This window comes from Ranitomeya variabilis, chromosome 1, assembly GCF_051348905.1.
Source record: "Ranitomeya variabilis isolate aRanVar5 chromosome 1, aRanVar5.hap1, whole genome shotgun sequence".
Lineage (NCBI taxonomy): Eukaryota > Metazoa > Chordata > Amphibia > Anura > Dendrobatidae > Ranitomeya > Ranitomeya variabilis.
In genome coordinates this window covers 1,069,446,951-1,069,465,866 of record NC_135232.1, presented here as the reverse complement: position 1 = coordinate 1,069,465,866, position 18,916 = coordinate 1,069,446,951, and the positions used below count along the sequence as shown (strand labels likewise).

The 18,916-nt window shown below is 40.2% G+C and overlaps 1 protein-coding gene across 3 annotated transcripts in view; it reads right to left on the bottom strand.

Annotated features, from left to right (window-relative positions):
- Positions 1-18,916, bottom strand: part of ARAP2 (ArfGAP with RhoGAP domain, ankyrin repeat and PH domain 2) — a 441,859-nt gene that overhangs the window by 222,095 nt on the left and 200,848 nt on the right. For all 3 annotated transcript variants that reach the window (XM_077279928.1, XM_077279930.1, XM_077279929.1), the window contains 3 exons: positions 14,837-15,011; positions 14,145-14,267; positions 12,349-12,493 (listed from right to left, as the gene is read on the bottom strand). In XM_077279928.1, the coding sequence (XP_077136043.1) occupies positions 12,349-12,493; positions 14,145-14,267; positions 14,837-15,011 (443 nt within the window). The remainder of the gene's footprint in view (positions 1-12,348; positions 12,494-14,144; positions 14,268-14,836; positions 15,012-18,916) is intronic.

Here is an 18,916-nt window from a genome sequence, read left to right as displayed (position 1 = left end):
TGTGTCGAGATGTCTAGGGAGCGCTAGGTACATTCCACGGCTACTTCTAGTTGCGGTGTTAGGTTCAGGGTCTGCGGTCAGTACAGGTACCACCTTCTCCAGAGTACGTCTCATGCTGCTCTTAGGCCACCAGATCATAACATTAACATGTTTAGCAGCAATTGTGGCCATTTAACACAGCTAAATGCAACTGTCAATCATGACACCAGCATCTACAATAGATATAAAGTCTACAAACCACTGATAAAATGCTAGCTTTTTTTGGCATGTAATAAAATCTTACCAAGAATAATTGTTTCAGAACCTTTCCCACTTTAATGTCACCTATAATTTGCACAATTCAATCAATTCAAAAATATACACACCCTTAAACTAATACTTTGTGTAAGTACCCTTTGAATTGATGACAGCATTCAGTCTTTTTGGGTAGGAGTCTATCAGCATGGCACATCTAGAACTGGCAATCTTTCCCACTCTTCCTTGCAATAGCGATCCAAATCTATAGATTGTGAAAGCATCTCAGGTCTACAGCGCCCTCTTCAAGTCAACCCACAGATATTCATTTGGACTAAGGTCTGGACTCTGGCTGGGCCAGTCCAAATCTTCTTCTGGTGAAGCTATACTTTTTCTGATTTGAAGGAATGCTTAGGGTCATTGCCATGCTAAAATTTGAAATTCCTCTTTATCTACAGCTTTTTAGCAAAGGCCTGAAGGTTTTGTTACAAAATTGGCTGATATTTGGAACTATTTATAATTCTCGACACCTTGACTATTTCCAAAATTTAGCCCTAAAGCATAAAGCTTCCTCCACCCTGTTTCACTATGAGTATGGTGTTCTTTTGGTGGTGCACAGTGTTGGTTCAAACTTGGCCTCATAAGACGATAATACGTTTTCCCACATCCTTTAGGCACTTAATTCAGAATTTGTTAAAACATCTCCTGGTTGGATGTTATTCTAAGAAAAGGCTGCCACCTTGCAACCCTATCCTACAGGACATAAAGAGTACAAGAGATTGTTGCTACATGCAGTAAACAACCAGTACTTGTCAGAAATTCCTGCAGATTTTTAAGGTTGCTGAAGGCCTCTTGGCAGCTCACCCTATTGAGCATTTTGAACCCACATGTGCATCACAAAAATTGATCTAAGAAAATAAAATATGTTATAAAATTATCTGAGGCACGTGGGGGGTCAAAATACTCTCTACACTGCTAGATGAATTTGTTATCCAAATCAATCTCTTTCCATTTTGAACCCTGCAGCGCACGCAAAAATTTGTTTTCTGACAACAAATGAGGTGTCATCATATTTGCGAGAAAATGCACAGCAGAACATAAAAAAAACAAACTTGGGGCAAGAACATCTTACTGGAAAAAATGTTATGTTCGTTTCTCAATTAAATTAAGTTCTGTGAATCACCTGTGGATCCAGAATGTGCACTATACCCCTAGTTGAATTCCCTGAGAGGTCAATTTTACAAAATAGATTTTTTGGTGCGGTTTCTACTGTTTGGTCTTCAGTTGCCCTGCAAATGTGACATTTCATCCACAGCTTATTACAGTCAAATTTGTGATCCAAATTTTAAATAATGCTCCTTTTTAAGCTCTGGGATGAGCCAAAATATTATTTTTTTTACCACATATGAGATATACATACATTAACAAATGTAGGTAATTGTATAACACATTTTTGGGTCTCTTTTCTCCTGCTATTCCTTGTTAAAAGAAAAATATTTAGAATTGAGAGTCCTCAGTGGTTGATACCTTTTAATGGCTAACTGAAGCCATAACTCAGTTAGCCATTAAAAGGTATCAACCACTGAGGACTCTCAATTCTAAATATTTTTCTGTCTACTAGCTAACACAGTACCAAGATATATATCTTTCCTGTTGTTAAAAGAACAAATTTATAGCAAAAATAACATCTCACTGATAAAAAATAAATTTTTCATTTTGACTCCCAAATATTGTAATATCTAGTGAAGCATCTGTGGGTTCAAAATGTTCACAATATTCTTTGATGAAATAATCATTAAAGTGTCCATGAACGGGTTGTGGTTTTTAAACTTCAGATGCTCTGTGAATGCGATATGGCATCTGCAATCTATTCTAGCTAAATATGTGCTCTAAAAATGAAATAGAGCTTTTTCCCTACCTACCTATGCTGTGTGTCGAAACAACAGTTTTTTTTGGGGGGGGTTTACCACACATGGGGTATTGCTATATTCAGAAAAAGTTGTGTAACAAATTAAGCGGTTTGTTTTCACCCATTAATCCATGTGAAAATGACAAATTTGAGACTAAATCAATATCTAACTGGACAAAAAATTTTTTTCCAGTTTTTCATTCCACGTTGTATTAATTCCCTTGAAGCACCTAAAATGTTAATACATTTCCTGACAACAGTTTTGAATAACTTGAGTGGTACAATATCAAAAATATTGTCACTTTGGGAATTTTTCAATATATGGTCCACACAAAGTCACTATGAAATTGAATAGGATTTCTAAATTTCCCTAAAAAAAATGAAAAATTGCTGCTAAATTTAACCCTTCTTAGGCTAGTTTCACATTTACGTTTAAAAACGCAGCGTTTAAAACGCAAATGCAGGTGGTGAAAAAAATGCATGTAAACGCGTGCAAACGCTGCGTTTTTTAGACGCATTCGTTTTCTCATGCGTTAAAAAAACGCTGCGTTTTGACGTGTTTACATGCATTTTTTCCTGCGTTTGCGTTTTTTAAACGCATGCTGAGAAGTGTGTGACAGCTGCCAATCATCAAAATCATCTAGAAAACCCACTATAAATAGAAATAGCTAGGGTTGGGGTTAGGGTTAGGGGTAGGGTTAGGGTTAGGATCCCTAGGGTTAGGGGTAGGGTTAGGGTTAGGATCCCTAGGGTTAGGGTTAGGGGTAGGGTTAGGGTTTGGATCCCTTTATCACCTTGATGGTGGGGGGTGGCTTATCAGTGTGTATTCTTGTTTTTTCTATTGAAACGCATGCGTTTAAAACGCAACCAAATGCATGTGCTTAAAAATGCATGCGTTTACATAGACAGCAATATGTTTTTTTGTGGCAAAAAAACGCATGCGTTTTTTTGCCGCAAAAAAACGCCTCTAGAAATTACTACATGTTGCATTTCTGCAACAAAATGCAAGCATAGAAAAGACGCATGCGTCGTCAAACGCGGCAAAACGCATACAAAAAAAACGCATGCGTTTTTAATGTTAAATATAGGGGAAAAACGCATGCGTTTTTTTGCGCTAAAATGCAGCGGCAAAAACGCAAATGTGAAACCAGCCTAACAGTGTAAAAGAATAAAAGAAAGTTTGAGAAATTACACTGATATTCGGTGGATATTTGCGAAATGTTGCTTATTAATCAGTTTGTGTGGCGCGACACTCTGCTTTGAGGGTGTAAACATTCAAAGATTTCAAAATTGTAAAATTTTCAAAATTTTTGTCAAATTCCAGGTATTTTCATAACTGAATCCAAAATATTTACCTAAATGTATCACTAACATAAAGTCCAATGTGTCATGAAAAAAGGCTAAGAGTCAGTAAGCTAATTTTAAGTAATCCAGAGTTATTACCACAGAAATTTAAAAGTGGGGTTTGATCTTTAGCATCTAAATTGTATCCGTCACTAAGGGATTGAAATAATGCTGACAAGTCAAGCACTCAAAAATAAACATTTCTGCAATCATCTATCTAACTTCAAAAATAGAAGTGCAAAGTCAGCATCAACAGGATGGATAGACCTGTTAATGACAGACAAATGATGAAAAAATGAAAATACAGGTGCTTCTCACAAATTTAAAATATCATCTAAAAGTTAATTTATTTAATTTCTTCATTACAAAAAGTGAATCTTATATATTAAATCAAGTCATTACAAACAGAGTGATCTGTTGCAAGTGTTTATTTCTGTTAATGATGATTATGGCTTACAGCCATTAAAAACCCAAAAGTCCTTATCTCAGTAAATTAGAATAATTACCAAAAAACACCTGTAAAGGCTTCCTGAGCATTTATAAAGGTTCCTTAGTCTGTTTCAGTAGGCTCTACAGTCATGGGGAAGACAGGTGGCTTGACAGATACCCAGAAGGCAGTCATTGACAATCTCCACAAGGAGGGTAAGCCACAAAAGGTCAATTCTAAAAAAGCTGGCTGTTTACAGAGTGTTGCATCCAAGCATATTAATGGAAAGTTGAGTGGAAGGAAAAAGTGTGGTAGAAAAAGGTGCACAAGCAACTGTATTAACCGCAGCCTTGAAAGAATTGTTAAGAAAAGGCCATTCAAAAATTTGGAGAAAACACAAGGAGTGTACTGCTGCTGGAGTCATTGCTACAAAAGCTATCACACACAGACGTATCCAGGACATGGGCTACAAGTGTCACATTCCTTGTGTCAAGCCACCCATAAACAATAGGCAATGCCAGAAGCGTCTTACTTGGGCAAAGAGAAAAAGAACTGGACTGTTGCTCAGTGGTCCAAGGTGTTGTTTTCAGATTAAAGTAAATTTTGCATCTAATTTGGAAATCAAGGTCCCAGAGTCTGAAGGAAAAGTAGAGAGGCCACAATCCAAGCTACTTGAGGTCTAGTGTGAAGTTTCCACAATCAATGATGGTCTGAGGAGCCATGTCATCTGCTGGTGTAGGTCTACTGTGTTTTATCAAGATCAAAGTCAGCGCAGCGGTCTATTGGGAAATTTTAGAGCACTTCATGCTTCCCTCTGTCGACTAGCTTTTGGAGATGGATATTTCATTCTCCAGCAGGATTTGGCAACTGTCCACACTGCCAAAAGAACCAATACCTGGTTTTAAAAAAACAGTACCACAATGTTTGATTGGCCAGCAAACTCACCTGACCTTAACCCCATAGAGAACCTATGGGGTATTGTAAAGAGGAAGATGAGAGACACCAGATCCAACAAACAATGCAGACGAGCTAAAGGCTGCTATAAAAGCAACCTGGGCTTCCATAACACTTTAGCACTGCCACAGGCTGATTGCCTCCATGCCACGCTGCATTGATGCAGTAATTGATGCAAAAGGAGCCCCGACCAAGTATTGAGTGCATTTACGAAATATAAATTTCAGTAGGCCAACATTTCAGATTTTAAAATAATTTTTCAAGCTGGTGTTATACAGTGTGCAAATTTACTGAGATAATAACTTTTGGGTTTTCATTGGTTGTAAGCCATAATCATCCACATAAACAAAAATAAACACTTGAAATAGATGACTCTGTAATGACTATATAATATATGAGTTTCACTTTTTGTATTGAAGAACTGCAATAAATTAGGTTTTTGATGATATTATAATTTTGTGAGAAGCATATCACCAAGATCCGCAGCAGGCAGCTTCCTTTGCAATTGCCGACTAATGATGTCCTATTTGTGTTCAATGGGAGACAAGTCCGGCAAACATTGCAGGGCATGGTATCATGTTTGCGGCATGTACGTTGCTCACAGTAGCTTCAGCAACATGCATATTGTGTTGTTGTATTGAAAAGCAGCTCATGACGCACTTTGAAAAATGGTAGCACCACTATTATACTGCAAGTTAAGTTAGGTGCCTCAGGCCAATCCTAATGCATAAAACAATATCTACAAAAATTTTTTGAAGGGGGTTGCATGGTATTAAGCTACAAAGCAGACGTCCAGCTACAGGTACTCTATTAAACTCAACTCACCAATCTCATTGGTTGTCATGGTGCAAAACAAGCTGGCAATGGAGGCTGGAATGGAGGTCTATGTTCTTAATGATTAGTCCCACTTTTTTCTTGGATGCCATGATAGCTGGAGATTCTTTGGAGACAATGTTGGCAATGTGACAGGTTCTTGTGTTCTTCATATTACTACGAGCAGCCTGCATAGCCTAAACATGCTACCCTAGGCATTGTCTCTGGACTTGAATTCCATTGAGCACATCTGTGATGCCATTGGTCAATAATTGCAAAGGGTGGATTTTGGTAGTTTGTGGTATCTAGTGCATTCATCATGGCAGAACTTTCCTCAGTAAACCATTAATAGCTTCATAACATGCTAAGATGTTTAATTGTAGCAATCTCTTGCCATTTATACTAGATAGTGAAAACACAAAATGTTTAACATTTTTGTTTCTAGTTTTACATCATTTTCATATTATTAAAATGTCAGCAGATCCTCTGATTTTTATATTCCCAAGACTTTTTCTTCTTAGTGACGCAGTTTCATTGTTGAGGACGGTGTATACATTTAGCTCTATTAAAAATATTTTTCCAGCAATATAAATAAAGGCTATGGCTATGATTTTGTACCATGAGTTATGCAAACATTTTGAAATGATTCAAAGCTTTACATATTTAAGTTTTTCAAATTGCATTTATGAATCAGGCCCAAAAGTTTTATTTAATCAATTTTGTTTTTCACATTATTTGTCATTTATATTGTGATTGAGAAGGTTTCAAAAGTTCTGCCTTTTTGCAGAATGGCACTTTCAGTCATTTCCCTTGACTCAAACTGCAGCTTGAAGATTATCCCTGCAGTCATTATTCCACAGTGCCATTTTAATTACCAGTCATAAAAGGAAATATTAGCAGCCAGAGTGTTAGTAATAAATGATAAGTAACATTTATGAAGCTTCTTCACCATAGATTTTTACGTTATATCAATAGACATCTCATAAACCACTGTTCTCTAGAGCTTAAATCAGAAGATTGGACTTGTTATAGTCTGGACAACGATTGGAAATCAGAATATTGAACAACATTGTGAGTTGTTTAGTGCTTTCACTTTTTTGTTTATGCACTCCAATTTAATACAAAATTCACAGTTTGAGAATGGACGACAATTATTAAACATCAACTGTGGGTCTCCAGACCGGAATGCAACAGCCACATAGGCACTTTGTGGTGCTGTGGAGCTCAGGTTATGAAAAACCAGGAATACTTGGTTAAAAATAACAAAATTATTTGCTTTCCCTTCAGAGAAGGCGTATCTGAAAATTTTCTGAAAATGCAACTGCCTTTCTGGAGCAAACAAGAATATCAAAAGGTATAAAGTGAAGATCAAAAGTTGTGACGGTTTTCACAAACTTTGCCTCTACGGTGGTTTTAGATAATTCAGTCACATATTTATATGGTTAATGAAGTATAATCATAAGTTTTATAACTTTTATCGACAAATACATCAAGTTTATGCAAACATTTTCCATAGTGTTATTTTACAAGAATTCTACAATTCGCCCTAGTATGCTACATATCAGCATCTGGACCTAATCTTTACAGAAGGCAACTATTTTTTATGTAGTCAATGCTTGGAATTTCTCACAATTTCTGTGTTTTTGTTTCTTCAATCACTTTTTTGTGAATTAAGCATAGTTTCTCAATGGGATTGAATTTTGTGGAATTTCCTGGCCATTGACCGAAAAGTTCAATGATTTGTTTTGGGTTTATTTTTCATCCAGGGGGGTAGGCTGGCTCCGTCACAGTTTTCCTGAAGAAAACTGGTATCTAAACATGTTCCAAGAGCAAATTTTTCCATTGATCCAGGAGCAATTTGGTGATGAACAATATTTCTCTAGTATGATGGAGCACCATGTAACAAGGCAAAAGGGATAACTTAGTGCTTCATGATCAAAACATTGACATGGCTAGGAATTTTCACAAATCTCAATCCCATTGAGAACCTGTGGTCAAATATCAAAGGGCAGGTGGATAAAAGAAGAAACATTAATTAGGATAGAATGCATTGCCATCGGTAGTGATTTTGCCCAGAAGCTGATATCTAGCATGCCAAGGTAAATTTCTGAAGCCTTACAAAAAAGGATTAACACTGAAAATATTGAGTTGTTACATAAACTTTGTGGATTAGTCAATAAAAGTTTAAAATCTTATGAAATGTTTATAGTTGTACTTCAGTAAACATAGAAACATCTGAATAAAAGATCTAATACTCTGAAGCAGCAAATCTTGTGAAAACCAAAATTTTTGTCAGTTTCAAAACTATTGTCCATAATTGCACACTTTTAATAAGTCATTGATACAGACACATTTACGTAGACACAAGAAAAACTTGTACAGGTTCGATAAGAAAAGTTCACAAATTGTAAAAAAAATATTCATTTTTATAAAAATATACTGAATTAGGCGGAAATTTGTCTTTTAAGAAAAGGTTTGAATTTCCGTCCATTTCAATGTACAAATGACTGCCATCTCTTTCTTGATCTTAATAATTCTGTCCAAAAGCTGACTTTACAGAGGCTGTTTTAATTAATAATGGTCCAGAAAATGATGATGTCACCACCCTTGTTGACAATTATATACATCAAGATATCAGACCAGTTTCAAATTTTTATCTCACACATTACAGGGACAATTATCTTGAAACTTTATATTCCCTTGTAGCAGAGGAATTTCATTTCATTATATCGATGTGAATACTTTTCTGCCCAATGATGACAGAAGTATTCTAGGAGTGATATCGTTATACTCCTAGAATACTTCTGTTATCATTGGCCGAAAAATATTCACATCAATTTTTCTGGCTAACACGGTACCACAATACAATTTGTTATTGTACATCATTCCATTATATCTAAACACATTGGGATTACCAATTTATCCTTTAATGAAGCTTTATAAAAGTAATAATAATATTGTGATCTGACAGGCAGACAAGGGAGGAGGGTTAGTAATACAAAACCGTGTTGATTATATGGCAGAAGCTTATAAAATCCTGTCTGATGCCAAATATTATATTGAAAGTCACAACAAACCCACTACTCAGTATGAACTTGAGTATCAAAAATTGATTAAAGATGCTTACAAATGTCAAATAGTCAATAAAAAATAAAAAAGATATTGAAAGGATTTTTCTCCAAATAAAGCACTATTTTATCATCTTCCCAAATTCCATAAAAACCAAAATAAAACCCATGGTCATCCCAATATATCGGGAATTGGATCTTTGACTAGTTCCCTTTCACATTATATCGATTTTTTTCTTACTGGAGTTAGTAGCCAAACTACCATCATATTTGAGAGATTCAACTCAGTTAATTAAGGAGACTAGAAAAATTGTATGGGAAGAGAATTTTCTATCATCATATTAGATGTAATTGGCCATATATTCCAATATCAATCATGAATTGGGTTTGGAAGTCGTACATTATTACCTGAAAGAAAAGACAATTTACAGTAGTAGCTGTGCTAATCAAGATGATGATCCTTGATTCAATCTTCATCTTGTCTTTTCCTTCCTGGTGGAGTTCATTCCTCAGCCACAGAGCAACAGCAATGGTTATTGAGCATGCACAGACGTTGTGCCTACACAGCCTGCTCAGGTAAGTAGACTACCTGGGTTTAATATATCTTTTTGTAAAGGTATCACCCTATGGTCTGGTGCACTCTGTTTTGCTACAGTGTTTATGTGTAGATTACTACCTGTCATCTAATGGTAATTTAACCCCTTCATGACCTTGGGATTTTCCGTTTTTCCATGTTCGTTTTTCACTCCCCTCCTTCCCAGAGCCATAACTTTTTTTTATTTTTCCGTCAATTTGGCCATGTGAGGGCTTATTTTTTGCGGGACGAGTTGTACTTTTGAACGACATCATTGGTTTTAGCATGTCGTGTACTAGAAAACGGGAAAAAAATTCCAAGTGCAGTGAAATTGCAAAAAAAGTGCAGTCCCACACGTGTTTTTTGTTTGGCTTTTTTGCTAGGTTCACTAACTGCTAAAACTGACCTGCCATTATGATTCTCCAGGTCAGTAGGATTTCATAGACACCTAACATGTCTAGGTTTAACATGACTAGGTTATTTTTTACCTAAGTGGTGAAAAAAATTCCAAACTCTGCTAAAAAAAAAAAAATTGCAATTTTCCGATACTCGTAGCATCTCCGTTTTTCATGATCTGGGGTCGGTTGAGGGCTTATTTTTTGCGTGCCGAGCTGACGTTTCTAATGATCGCACATTGGTGCAGATACGTTCTTTTGATCGCCCGTTATTGCATTTTAATGCAATGTTGCGGAGACCAAAAAAACGTAATTCTGGCGTTTCAAATTTTTTTCTCGCTACGCCGTTTAGCGATCAGGTTAATGCTTTATTTTTATTGATAGATCGGGCAATTCTGAACGCGGCGATACCAAATATGTGTAGGTTTGATTTTTTTTTATTGATTTATTTTGATTGGGGCAAAAACGGGGTGATTTAAACTTTATTTTTTTCACATTTTTTTAACTTTTTTTTAACTTTTGCCATGCTTCAATAGCCTCCATGGGAGGCTAGAAGCAGGCACAGCGCGATCGCCTCTGCTACATAGCAGCGATCTGCTGTTTGCTGCTATGTAGCAGAAAATCAGGTGTGCTGTGAGCGCCGACCACAGGGTGGCGCTCACAGCTGCTGGGGATTAGTAACCATAGAGGTCTCAAGGACCTCTATGGTTACTATTCTGAAGCATCGCCGACCTCCGATCATGTGACGGGGGTCGGAGATGCCATCATTTCCGGCCGCCCGGCCGGATGCGGTAGATAAATGCCGCTGTCTGCGTTTGACAGCCGCATTTAACAAGTTAATAGGTGCGGGCAGATCGCACAGCAAATATTTTTCTGTGGACACTTTTTTTAGATTTATAGATATTGCATGAAAATAAGGCAATTATGATAAAAACATATATTGATGCAAATGGATATCTTGACTTTAATAGTGCACATTTCTTTAAATGGAAAATACGGTAAATATTCCTCTGAGCCAATTTCATCATATAAAGGGAAATTGTACCTCAACAGAGGATTATAGGAGTCACTCAAAAGTACTACTCAAAAAGTTTCCTGAGAAAACATATCCAATAAAATTTTTAGAAACAGCATATAAAAAAAATCTAAGTCTAACTCAAAAATGATTCTATTTCTTCTAATAAAAACCCATCTAAGAAAACCCCAAAATCTGAGACCAATAAGTCTAATATAGATCAGATAAATAATCGATGGAAACTTAATTTTATTACTTCTTACAATAAGAAAAAAAAACTATTAGAAATGTTGTACAAAAATACTGGTATAATTTTTTTTTAAGATCCAATATTAAAAGAGATAATCCTGGCTGAACCGAATATCACATTTCGTAGGGGCATTACAATAAAAAATATAATAATCACAAAGGGATTTAAAAAAAGAAAAAACAAGAAGTCTCCAGGTGTTTTCAAATGCAGTGTCAAAAATCTAATTTCACAGATGAGACTTATGGTATTAAATAAAGACTGTTTTGTAATTCGGATTATAGTCCACACTGCCCAACATTTGAAAAATGCAATCACACACGGAGATGAAGCATGAATATGGTTTAATTGTCAATGCGTTTCATTGTTATCTCTTAATCAGGACCAAACTTCAATAATAACGCATTTTTGGAACCTTGGGCAGCGCGGACTTTGAACTACCGCAATCCTCATTCATTGCATCGTATCTCCTTAGTGGTCCAGCTGCAACCTTTATTGTTATTTGTTTCTATAGTTGTTGTGACTGTCAGAACCCTATCAGGTGAGCGTACCAATAATATCTTATACCACTTGACTATCGAATAAAACCTTATTTGTGCTCTTTGTCTCTCCAGCTTTACCGTTTGTTTTTGTAATTCAGATTATATCATTTATGCATGTAATTGTATCTGCAGTCTACATTATACTCGTGGCACTATGCAAATTCTGCGGTCCCGTATGAACGGACATAGACGTAATACAAAAAATGGTTTTCTAAAGTAAAGCCTCCCTCGACAAGTTATTAAGCATACGTAATAGTGATTTTGTTATGATCCAGGTTACACCTTTAGAACAAACGAATAGGCTAGATACAGCCATAACGCATAGTGTTCTTTTTTCCCTAAAAAGTATTTTTTTACATAACACTTTTGTTTTATCTGCACTTATCAAATCCATTTGCCTTTTTATCTTGATGCGAGTGTCTTTTATCTGGTTTGCTTTACTTCAATATTTCATCCTGTGTCCTGCTGCAGTAAGCTCTCGAGTCTCAGATACCTGAGACCCGTGGAAGCGCGGTAGCGCGAAATGGCCGTCGTCTGTGGATACACACGTTCTCCCTTTTTGTCCTGCTGTTGACTTGATGTAATAATAAAGATCAGATGTTTTAATGGATGGTGAGTGCTCTTCTCCCATATCTTTTTTCGTTTGTTCGAGTCTTAGATATGTACACTGCCCTTCCCTGCTATTATTGCAGCAGTATTGTGACTCAACAGTTTAGATTGTCCTGTTTATTCCCTTTTTCTTATTAATTTCAATTTAATTTATCCATATGGCATAGATATTTATCATTTCCCATAATGTAGCACCACACATGATTTATGTGCTTACCTTGCATTTAGAGTAAATTCCGTTGAATGGACTTCCAAACATATAGCTTCACTTAAATCAACAAATCCCTCTGGGTCAGAATGGTTTTCATCTTCATAGTAGCTCAGGAGGCCATTGTCGATGGTACACCACAATTTTTTCATTTCTAAATAACATTAGAAGAAACATTTAATGCAACGTCTACAATAAAATATAAGAAATATGATATTGGTGAAAGCTTAATGTTTTCCAAACTTGGGCATATATATGTATAAAATGTATCGACCTTTTGTCTATTGTGTATTGGGAACCAAGACAGTTTCCTGATAGTAGACATGGGTGGGAAAGGAGCCACTGCAGCAGAGGTGAACAGTTTACTAATCCAGACTCCAAAAACAAAATCATTTTTGAGTTTTAGACTAATAAGTCCTGCTTCAGAAGTTCCAAAAATATGTATAATATCAATTAAATGTGAATGCATATTAATGAGGAAGTCGAGAGAGTGATATCTATCGTCTCTTGTGTATCTGCAACTTATGACACATGCACAACTTTTTGCAAGTATACAACTGGCTAAACACTCATTTTTAGCCTGGAAGTCATGCCCAAAGTGGCGTGGCCCATCTATAGACGTGGCTCTCGACAAGCACTCAGTTCGTTTCCATGGTAAGGCTATTAACAACTTATTTAATAAAATTCACAGCCTCTTTGTGCTGCATCTTTACAAGTTAATCACAAAGCGTTTGCTTATTTTTAATGGATTCACCATGTTTGTAAAGCCATCCAATCATTACCAAAAACCAAGCAATTTGCATTTCATTTCTGGTGCTACACTTGAAAGGTGCAGTGATTTGGAACACCAACAAATAACAATCACTTAGCCCCTTGCAGTAATAATCCCCAACATAATAGCAAACCAATCCTTTACTCACACATAATTATATCAATGTCCCTTGCTGTGATCAGCTGTAGTATAAAAATGAATACCATCTGCCCAGGTTATAACATAACCCCTACAAAAGTAATCAGCTGCCCCCTCTCCATGGCAATATAATCACAAACACCTTGTACTTATTAAATAGTTGTTAATCTGTAGTACATCGCTCCTCAGCCCTCTATATCTAACCTTCATCTGCATCACTTCGCTCATCAGTGCCTCTATACACAGCCTCCATCTGCATTACTTCACTCTGCAGCCCCTCTATATACCACCTCCTTCTGCACTGCATGAGTCCTCAGCCGCTCTATGTAATGCATACTCCTGCAGCACATTGCTCTTCAGCCCCTATGTATACATCCCCCATATGCAGTATATGAACACTCAGCCCTTCTATACATTCCTTCTGCAGTACATTGCTCCTCAGCCACCTCTATGCACAGCCTCCATCTGCAGTACATTGCTCCTCAGCCTCTCTATGCACAGCCTCCATCTGCAGTACATTGCTCCTCGGCCTCTCTATGCACAGCTTCCATATGCAGTACATTGCTCTTCAGCCTCTATGCACAGTCTCCATATGCAGTACATTGCTCTTCATCCTCTCTATGCAGAGCCTCCATATGCAGTACATTGCTCCTCAGCCTCCATATGCAGTACATTGCTCCTCAGCCTCTCGATGCAGTACATTGATCCTCCCAGTCATGTGCTCCACTCAGTCCAATGAGTTGTGTTTTTAGACGCGCACAGCCTGCTCTTGTGTAGGCTCATACTTCAGATTTTGTTGCAGCCACAAGGTACAACTCCACTAAAACACAAAGCTTCTTATATTCAAACATTAACTATCCCAACTTTTATTTTAGATATCAGCTTAACTACTTACCTTCTTTTAATTTTCGGTTTGTCAATAGTTTAGAAGAGGATGAAGATGCTTTATACAAGAATCCACAATAGGACATATTTAGATTGCTTCCATTCACTGACAGAACTTCTGATGATGTGTAATCTAGAATGTTTAAAAACAAATTGCTTATATGTTCTAAAATATGAGGATTTTTTTTGCTGCAGATATTAGTCAATGGATTTTATTTTTGTGCTGTTATTATTTCAAAACTTTTCAATATTCAGAATATAAAAAAATTATATTTAGAATCAATGAGCAAAATGGCAAACATTGATCGAGATGGTACACATGGAACGTTAAATTTGGTCTAACTCAAAATTTTACAGTATAACAGTGTATAAGATGCACTTTTTTCTCTATTCATGGTGTGTCAAAATATTGTGCACATCTTCTGTAACGTACAACTTAGCTGTTGGCAGTTTTGTGTTCAATATATGAAAGGAATAATAACATTGGTGCAAACTATATCCTTTTTTTGTCACATTTTGCTTAGTAAATCTGCCACATGTTGAAACAAAAATATAAAGTGAGAAGTAAATATGGTTGATTTATTCATGCTGTCCCTAGAAAAAATCTGTCAACAACTCAGCAGCTCCATTAATAGTGATTGATGAAATAATGACCAAGAGTAAATTGTGCTGCTGTACTTGACTGTCCTGTAAAACTTTTACCTGAAAACTTGTTATGATGTAGAAATTCCATCTGCAAGCGTTGTCCTGACATTTTTGCCAGAAGATATGGTGTGCTGTTAAGAGGATCTCCAGTAGAGCACATGACATCAGCGCCGCTAAACACTAACGTTATGGTTTCAAACACATCCGGTTTAGTCACTGCAGTACACAATGCCTACAAGCAATTAAGACACATTTTATAGTTTCTTTTAAATCAGAAGCTATGAGTCTGAAGAATATAGTAAGGTCAAAAAATAAAATGGTATTCTTCAACTAGAACATCTTGTAACGTGTTCATTTCTAAATCCTCCATTCTACAAGTGCAATTCATTTTGTCAATCACTCATTGTTAGGGCTAGCGGAACACACCAAATGATTATATAGATTTTATTATGATAGATGCATTCGCAGCCCGGGGTCCACCGTGCAGGAGAACCTGCTGCTAGCAAATAGCGGAACTATATGACGGTGTTAGCTAACTCTGTTACTTCACAGAGCAGCCGTGAACTCAAAGCACTGCGCCCTGTTAGACTCCACAGAGGCACAGGCTAACTGCCTAAACGAAAGCAGTCAGTGGTCATGCATGCACACGAAACTCCTCGCCGGAGGTGCCAGCATTCTAAGGGCTTATTTCGGCCAGGTCCCTGAATACCCAAGCATACAAACTCCTCGCCGGAGGTGCCAGCATTCTAGGGGCTTATTTAAGCCGGTCCCTGAACACACTCATACAAGACCACACTGGTGCAAAGTACATAAATAAAGAGCAATACTAGCGCATGGCCGTGCGGCCATGCGAGCCTTAAATAGCTGCAGCACGTACAGGACCTTCCTGGAAGGACCAATGAGAGGCTGCCACAGAGCGTGAGCACCTACAGGACCTTAGCTGCAGTGTCTGATCATGTGACCCTCGATCTCCACTGAGAGATCTTACTCTGGGCATGCTCAGAACGAGAAAAACAGGACTTAGTCCCAGAAGCGTCTGCTTGCCGCTGCCCAGCACTGACTTCAATGGCAGAAGCAGGAAAAGCAGCAGTAACTCTCTGCACAGAGTCAGACTGAGCGAGACGCTGGGACCGACGTCTCCACTGAGCAGACTCCACTGCGGCAGGAGAAGAATGGGAGACCGCAGCGGAGATGGCCCGAGATTCCCCCTGTGCAGAGACGAGAACTCGACCCCTAACATTACCCCCCCCTAGGGCCCCCCTCCTTGGACCTTGCTACGCTCGAAGGCAGCAATGAGCTGCGGAGCCCGAATGCGCTCAGCAGGCTCCCAGGACCTATCATCAGGACCGTAACCCTTCCAGTCCACCAAATAAATTTTTTTGCCACGAACCACCTTGCACCCCAAAATAGCGTTCACCTCATAATCGTCCGTAGACGAACCCGATGTCCCAGCAGATGACTCGGAAAACCGGGACATGTATACAGGTTTCAAGAGGGACACATGAAAGGTGTCGGTGATACCCAGGTGTGGCAGAAGGGCTAAACGATAGACCACAGGGTTTACCTGTTCGAGGACCTTGAAAGGACCCAAGTAGTGAGGTGCAAACTTAGTGGACTCAACACGCAGCCTGATGTTATGGGCGGAGAGCCACACTAAGTCGCCAGGAGCAAAGGTCGGAGCGGGGAGCCAATGTGCATCGGTGGAGGACCTCATTCTCTCCTTGGAGGCCTGAATGGCATCCTGAGTGCTGTCCCAAATATCCCGTGCTTCCACAGCCCAGTCTGCCACCCTGGAGTCGGCAGAAGACACGGGCATAGGCACAGGTACCCGCGGATGCTGACCATAGTTGAGGAGGAATGGAGTTTGTCCAGTGGAGTCGGCTACCACATTGTTCAGCGCATACTCTGCCCATGGTAGCAAGGATGCCCAGTCATCCTGCCTGGCTGAGACAAAATGTTGCAGATATGTGACCAAGGTCTGATTGGCCCTCTCTACCAATCCATTTGTCTCGGGATGATATGCGGAAGAGAGATTTAACTCAATGCTGAGAAGACGGCAAAGCTCTCTCCAGAACTGAGATGCAAACTGGGGACCCCGGTCACTGACAATTTTGTCTGGCATACCATGTAGGTGGAAGATGTGCTTTATGAACAACGCTGCCAAGGCCCGTGCCGAAGGTAACCGTGGAAGCGGCACCAAATGCACCATTTTGGAAAAATGATCGGTGATAACCCAAATGATGGTACAGCCCCGAGACTTGGGCAAACCCACCACAAAGTCCATCCCGACCATCTCCCAGGGCCTGTCTGCCACCGGCAATGGATAGAGTAACCCAGCTGGCCGTTGTCGAGGAGACTTATATTTGGCACAGGAGACACACGCCTGAATATAATCCCTGACATCACGGACCATATGTGGCCACCAGTACGTCCTTGCCAACAGCTCAGATGTCCTTTTTGTCCCAAAATGTCCACCCACCTTGGACGAATGAGCCCATGAGAGAACCTCCGGTCGCAAACTAATGGGTACAAAAGTCTTGCCCGGAGGCGCAGACTCTAGCGAAACCGGAGCTACGGTTCTCAGACTCTCAGTGGGGACAATAAGCTGAGGCTCCTCTTCCACCTCCACAGATGACTAGTGTTGAGCATTCCGATACCGCAAGTATCGGGTATCGGCCGATACTTGCGGGTATCGGAATTCCGATACCGAGATCCGATACTTTTGTGATATCGGGAATCGGTATCGGGATTAATATCAATGTGTAAAATAAAGAATTAAAATAAAAAATATTGCTATACTCACCTCTCCGACGCAGCCTGCACCTTACCGAGGGAACCGGCAGCCTTCTTTGCTTAACCCCTTCCCGACCCATGACGCCTATGCGGCGTCATGGAATGATCGCATCCCTGCAGATCGGGTGAAAGGGTTAATTCCTATTTTACCCGATCTGCAGGGAGAGGGGGAGTTGTACTTCAGCCTAGGGGGGGGTGGCTTTGCCCCCACGTGGCTACGATCGCTCTGATTGGCTGTTGAAAGTGCAACAGCCAATCAGAGCAATTTGCAATATTTCACCTATGAAAATGGTGAAATATTGCAATCCAGCCATGGCCGATGCTGCAATAGCATCTGCCATGGCTGGAAATCATGTACTGGCCCCCCCCACCGCCCCCGATCTCCTCCCCAGTCGTCCGTTATGTGGCCCGGTCCTCTCCGTCCCCATGTCCGCTCCCCCATGCTCCTGTCCGCTCCCCCATGCTCCTGTCCGCTCCCCCCGTCCTCCGATCCCCCCCCCCTGTGCTCCGATCCACCCCCCCACCACCCCCTCATACTTACCGATCCTCCCGGTGTCCGGCCGTCTCCTCGCTGGGCGCCGCCATCTTGGAAAATGGCGGGCGCATGCTCAGTACGCCCGCCGAATCTGCAGGCTGGCAGATTCGTTACAGGTACATTTTGATCGCTGTGGTAGGTTCTACCACAGCGATCAAAATAAAAAAATAATAAATAAACCCCCCCCTTTATCACCCCCATAGGTAGGGACAATAATAAAATAAAGAAAATATTTTTTTTTCTTTTACCACTAGGGTTAGGGTTAGAACTAGGGGTAGGGTTAGGGGTAGGGTTAGGGTTACGGGTAGGGTTAGGGTTAGGGGTAGGGTTATGGCATGTGCACACAGAGCGGATCGGCCGCGGATCCGCAGCGGATCGGCCGCGGATCGGCCGCGGATCCGCAGCGGATCGGCCGCGGATCGCAGCGGATCCGCAGCGGATCGGCCGCGGATCGCAGCGGATCCGCAGCGGATCGGCCGCGGATCCGCAGCGGATCGGCCGCGGATCTGCAGCGGATCGGCCGCGGATCCGCAGCGGATCGGCCGCGGATCCGCAGTGGATCCGCAGCGGATTGGCCGCGGATCCGCAGTGGATCCGCAGCGGATTGGCCGCGGATCTGCAGCGGATCGGCAGCGGATTGGCCGCGGATCCGCAGCGGATCGGCCGCGGATCCGCTGCGGATCGGCAGCGGATCCGCAGCAGATTGGCCGCGGATCTGCAGCGGATGGGCCGCGGATCCGCAGCGGATCGGCAGCGGATCCGCAGCGGATTGGCCGCGGATCCGCAGCGGATCCGCAGCGGATTGGCCG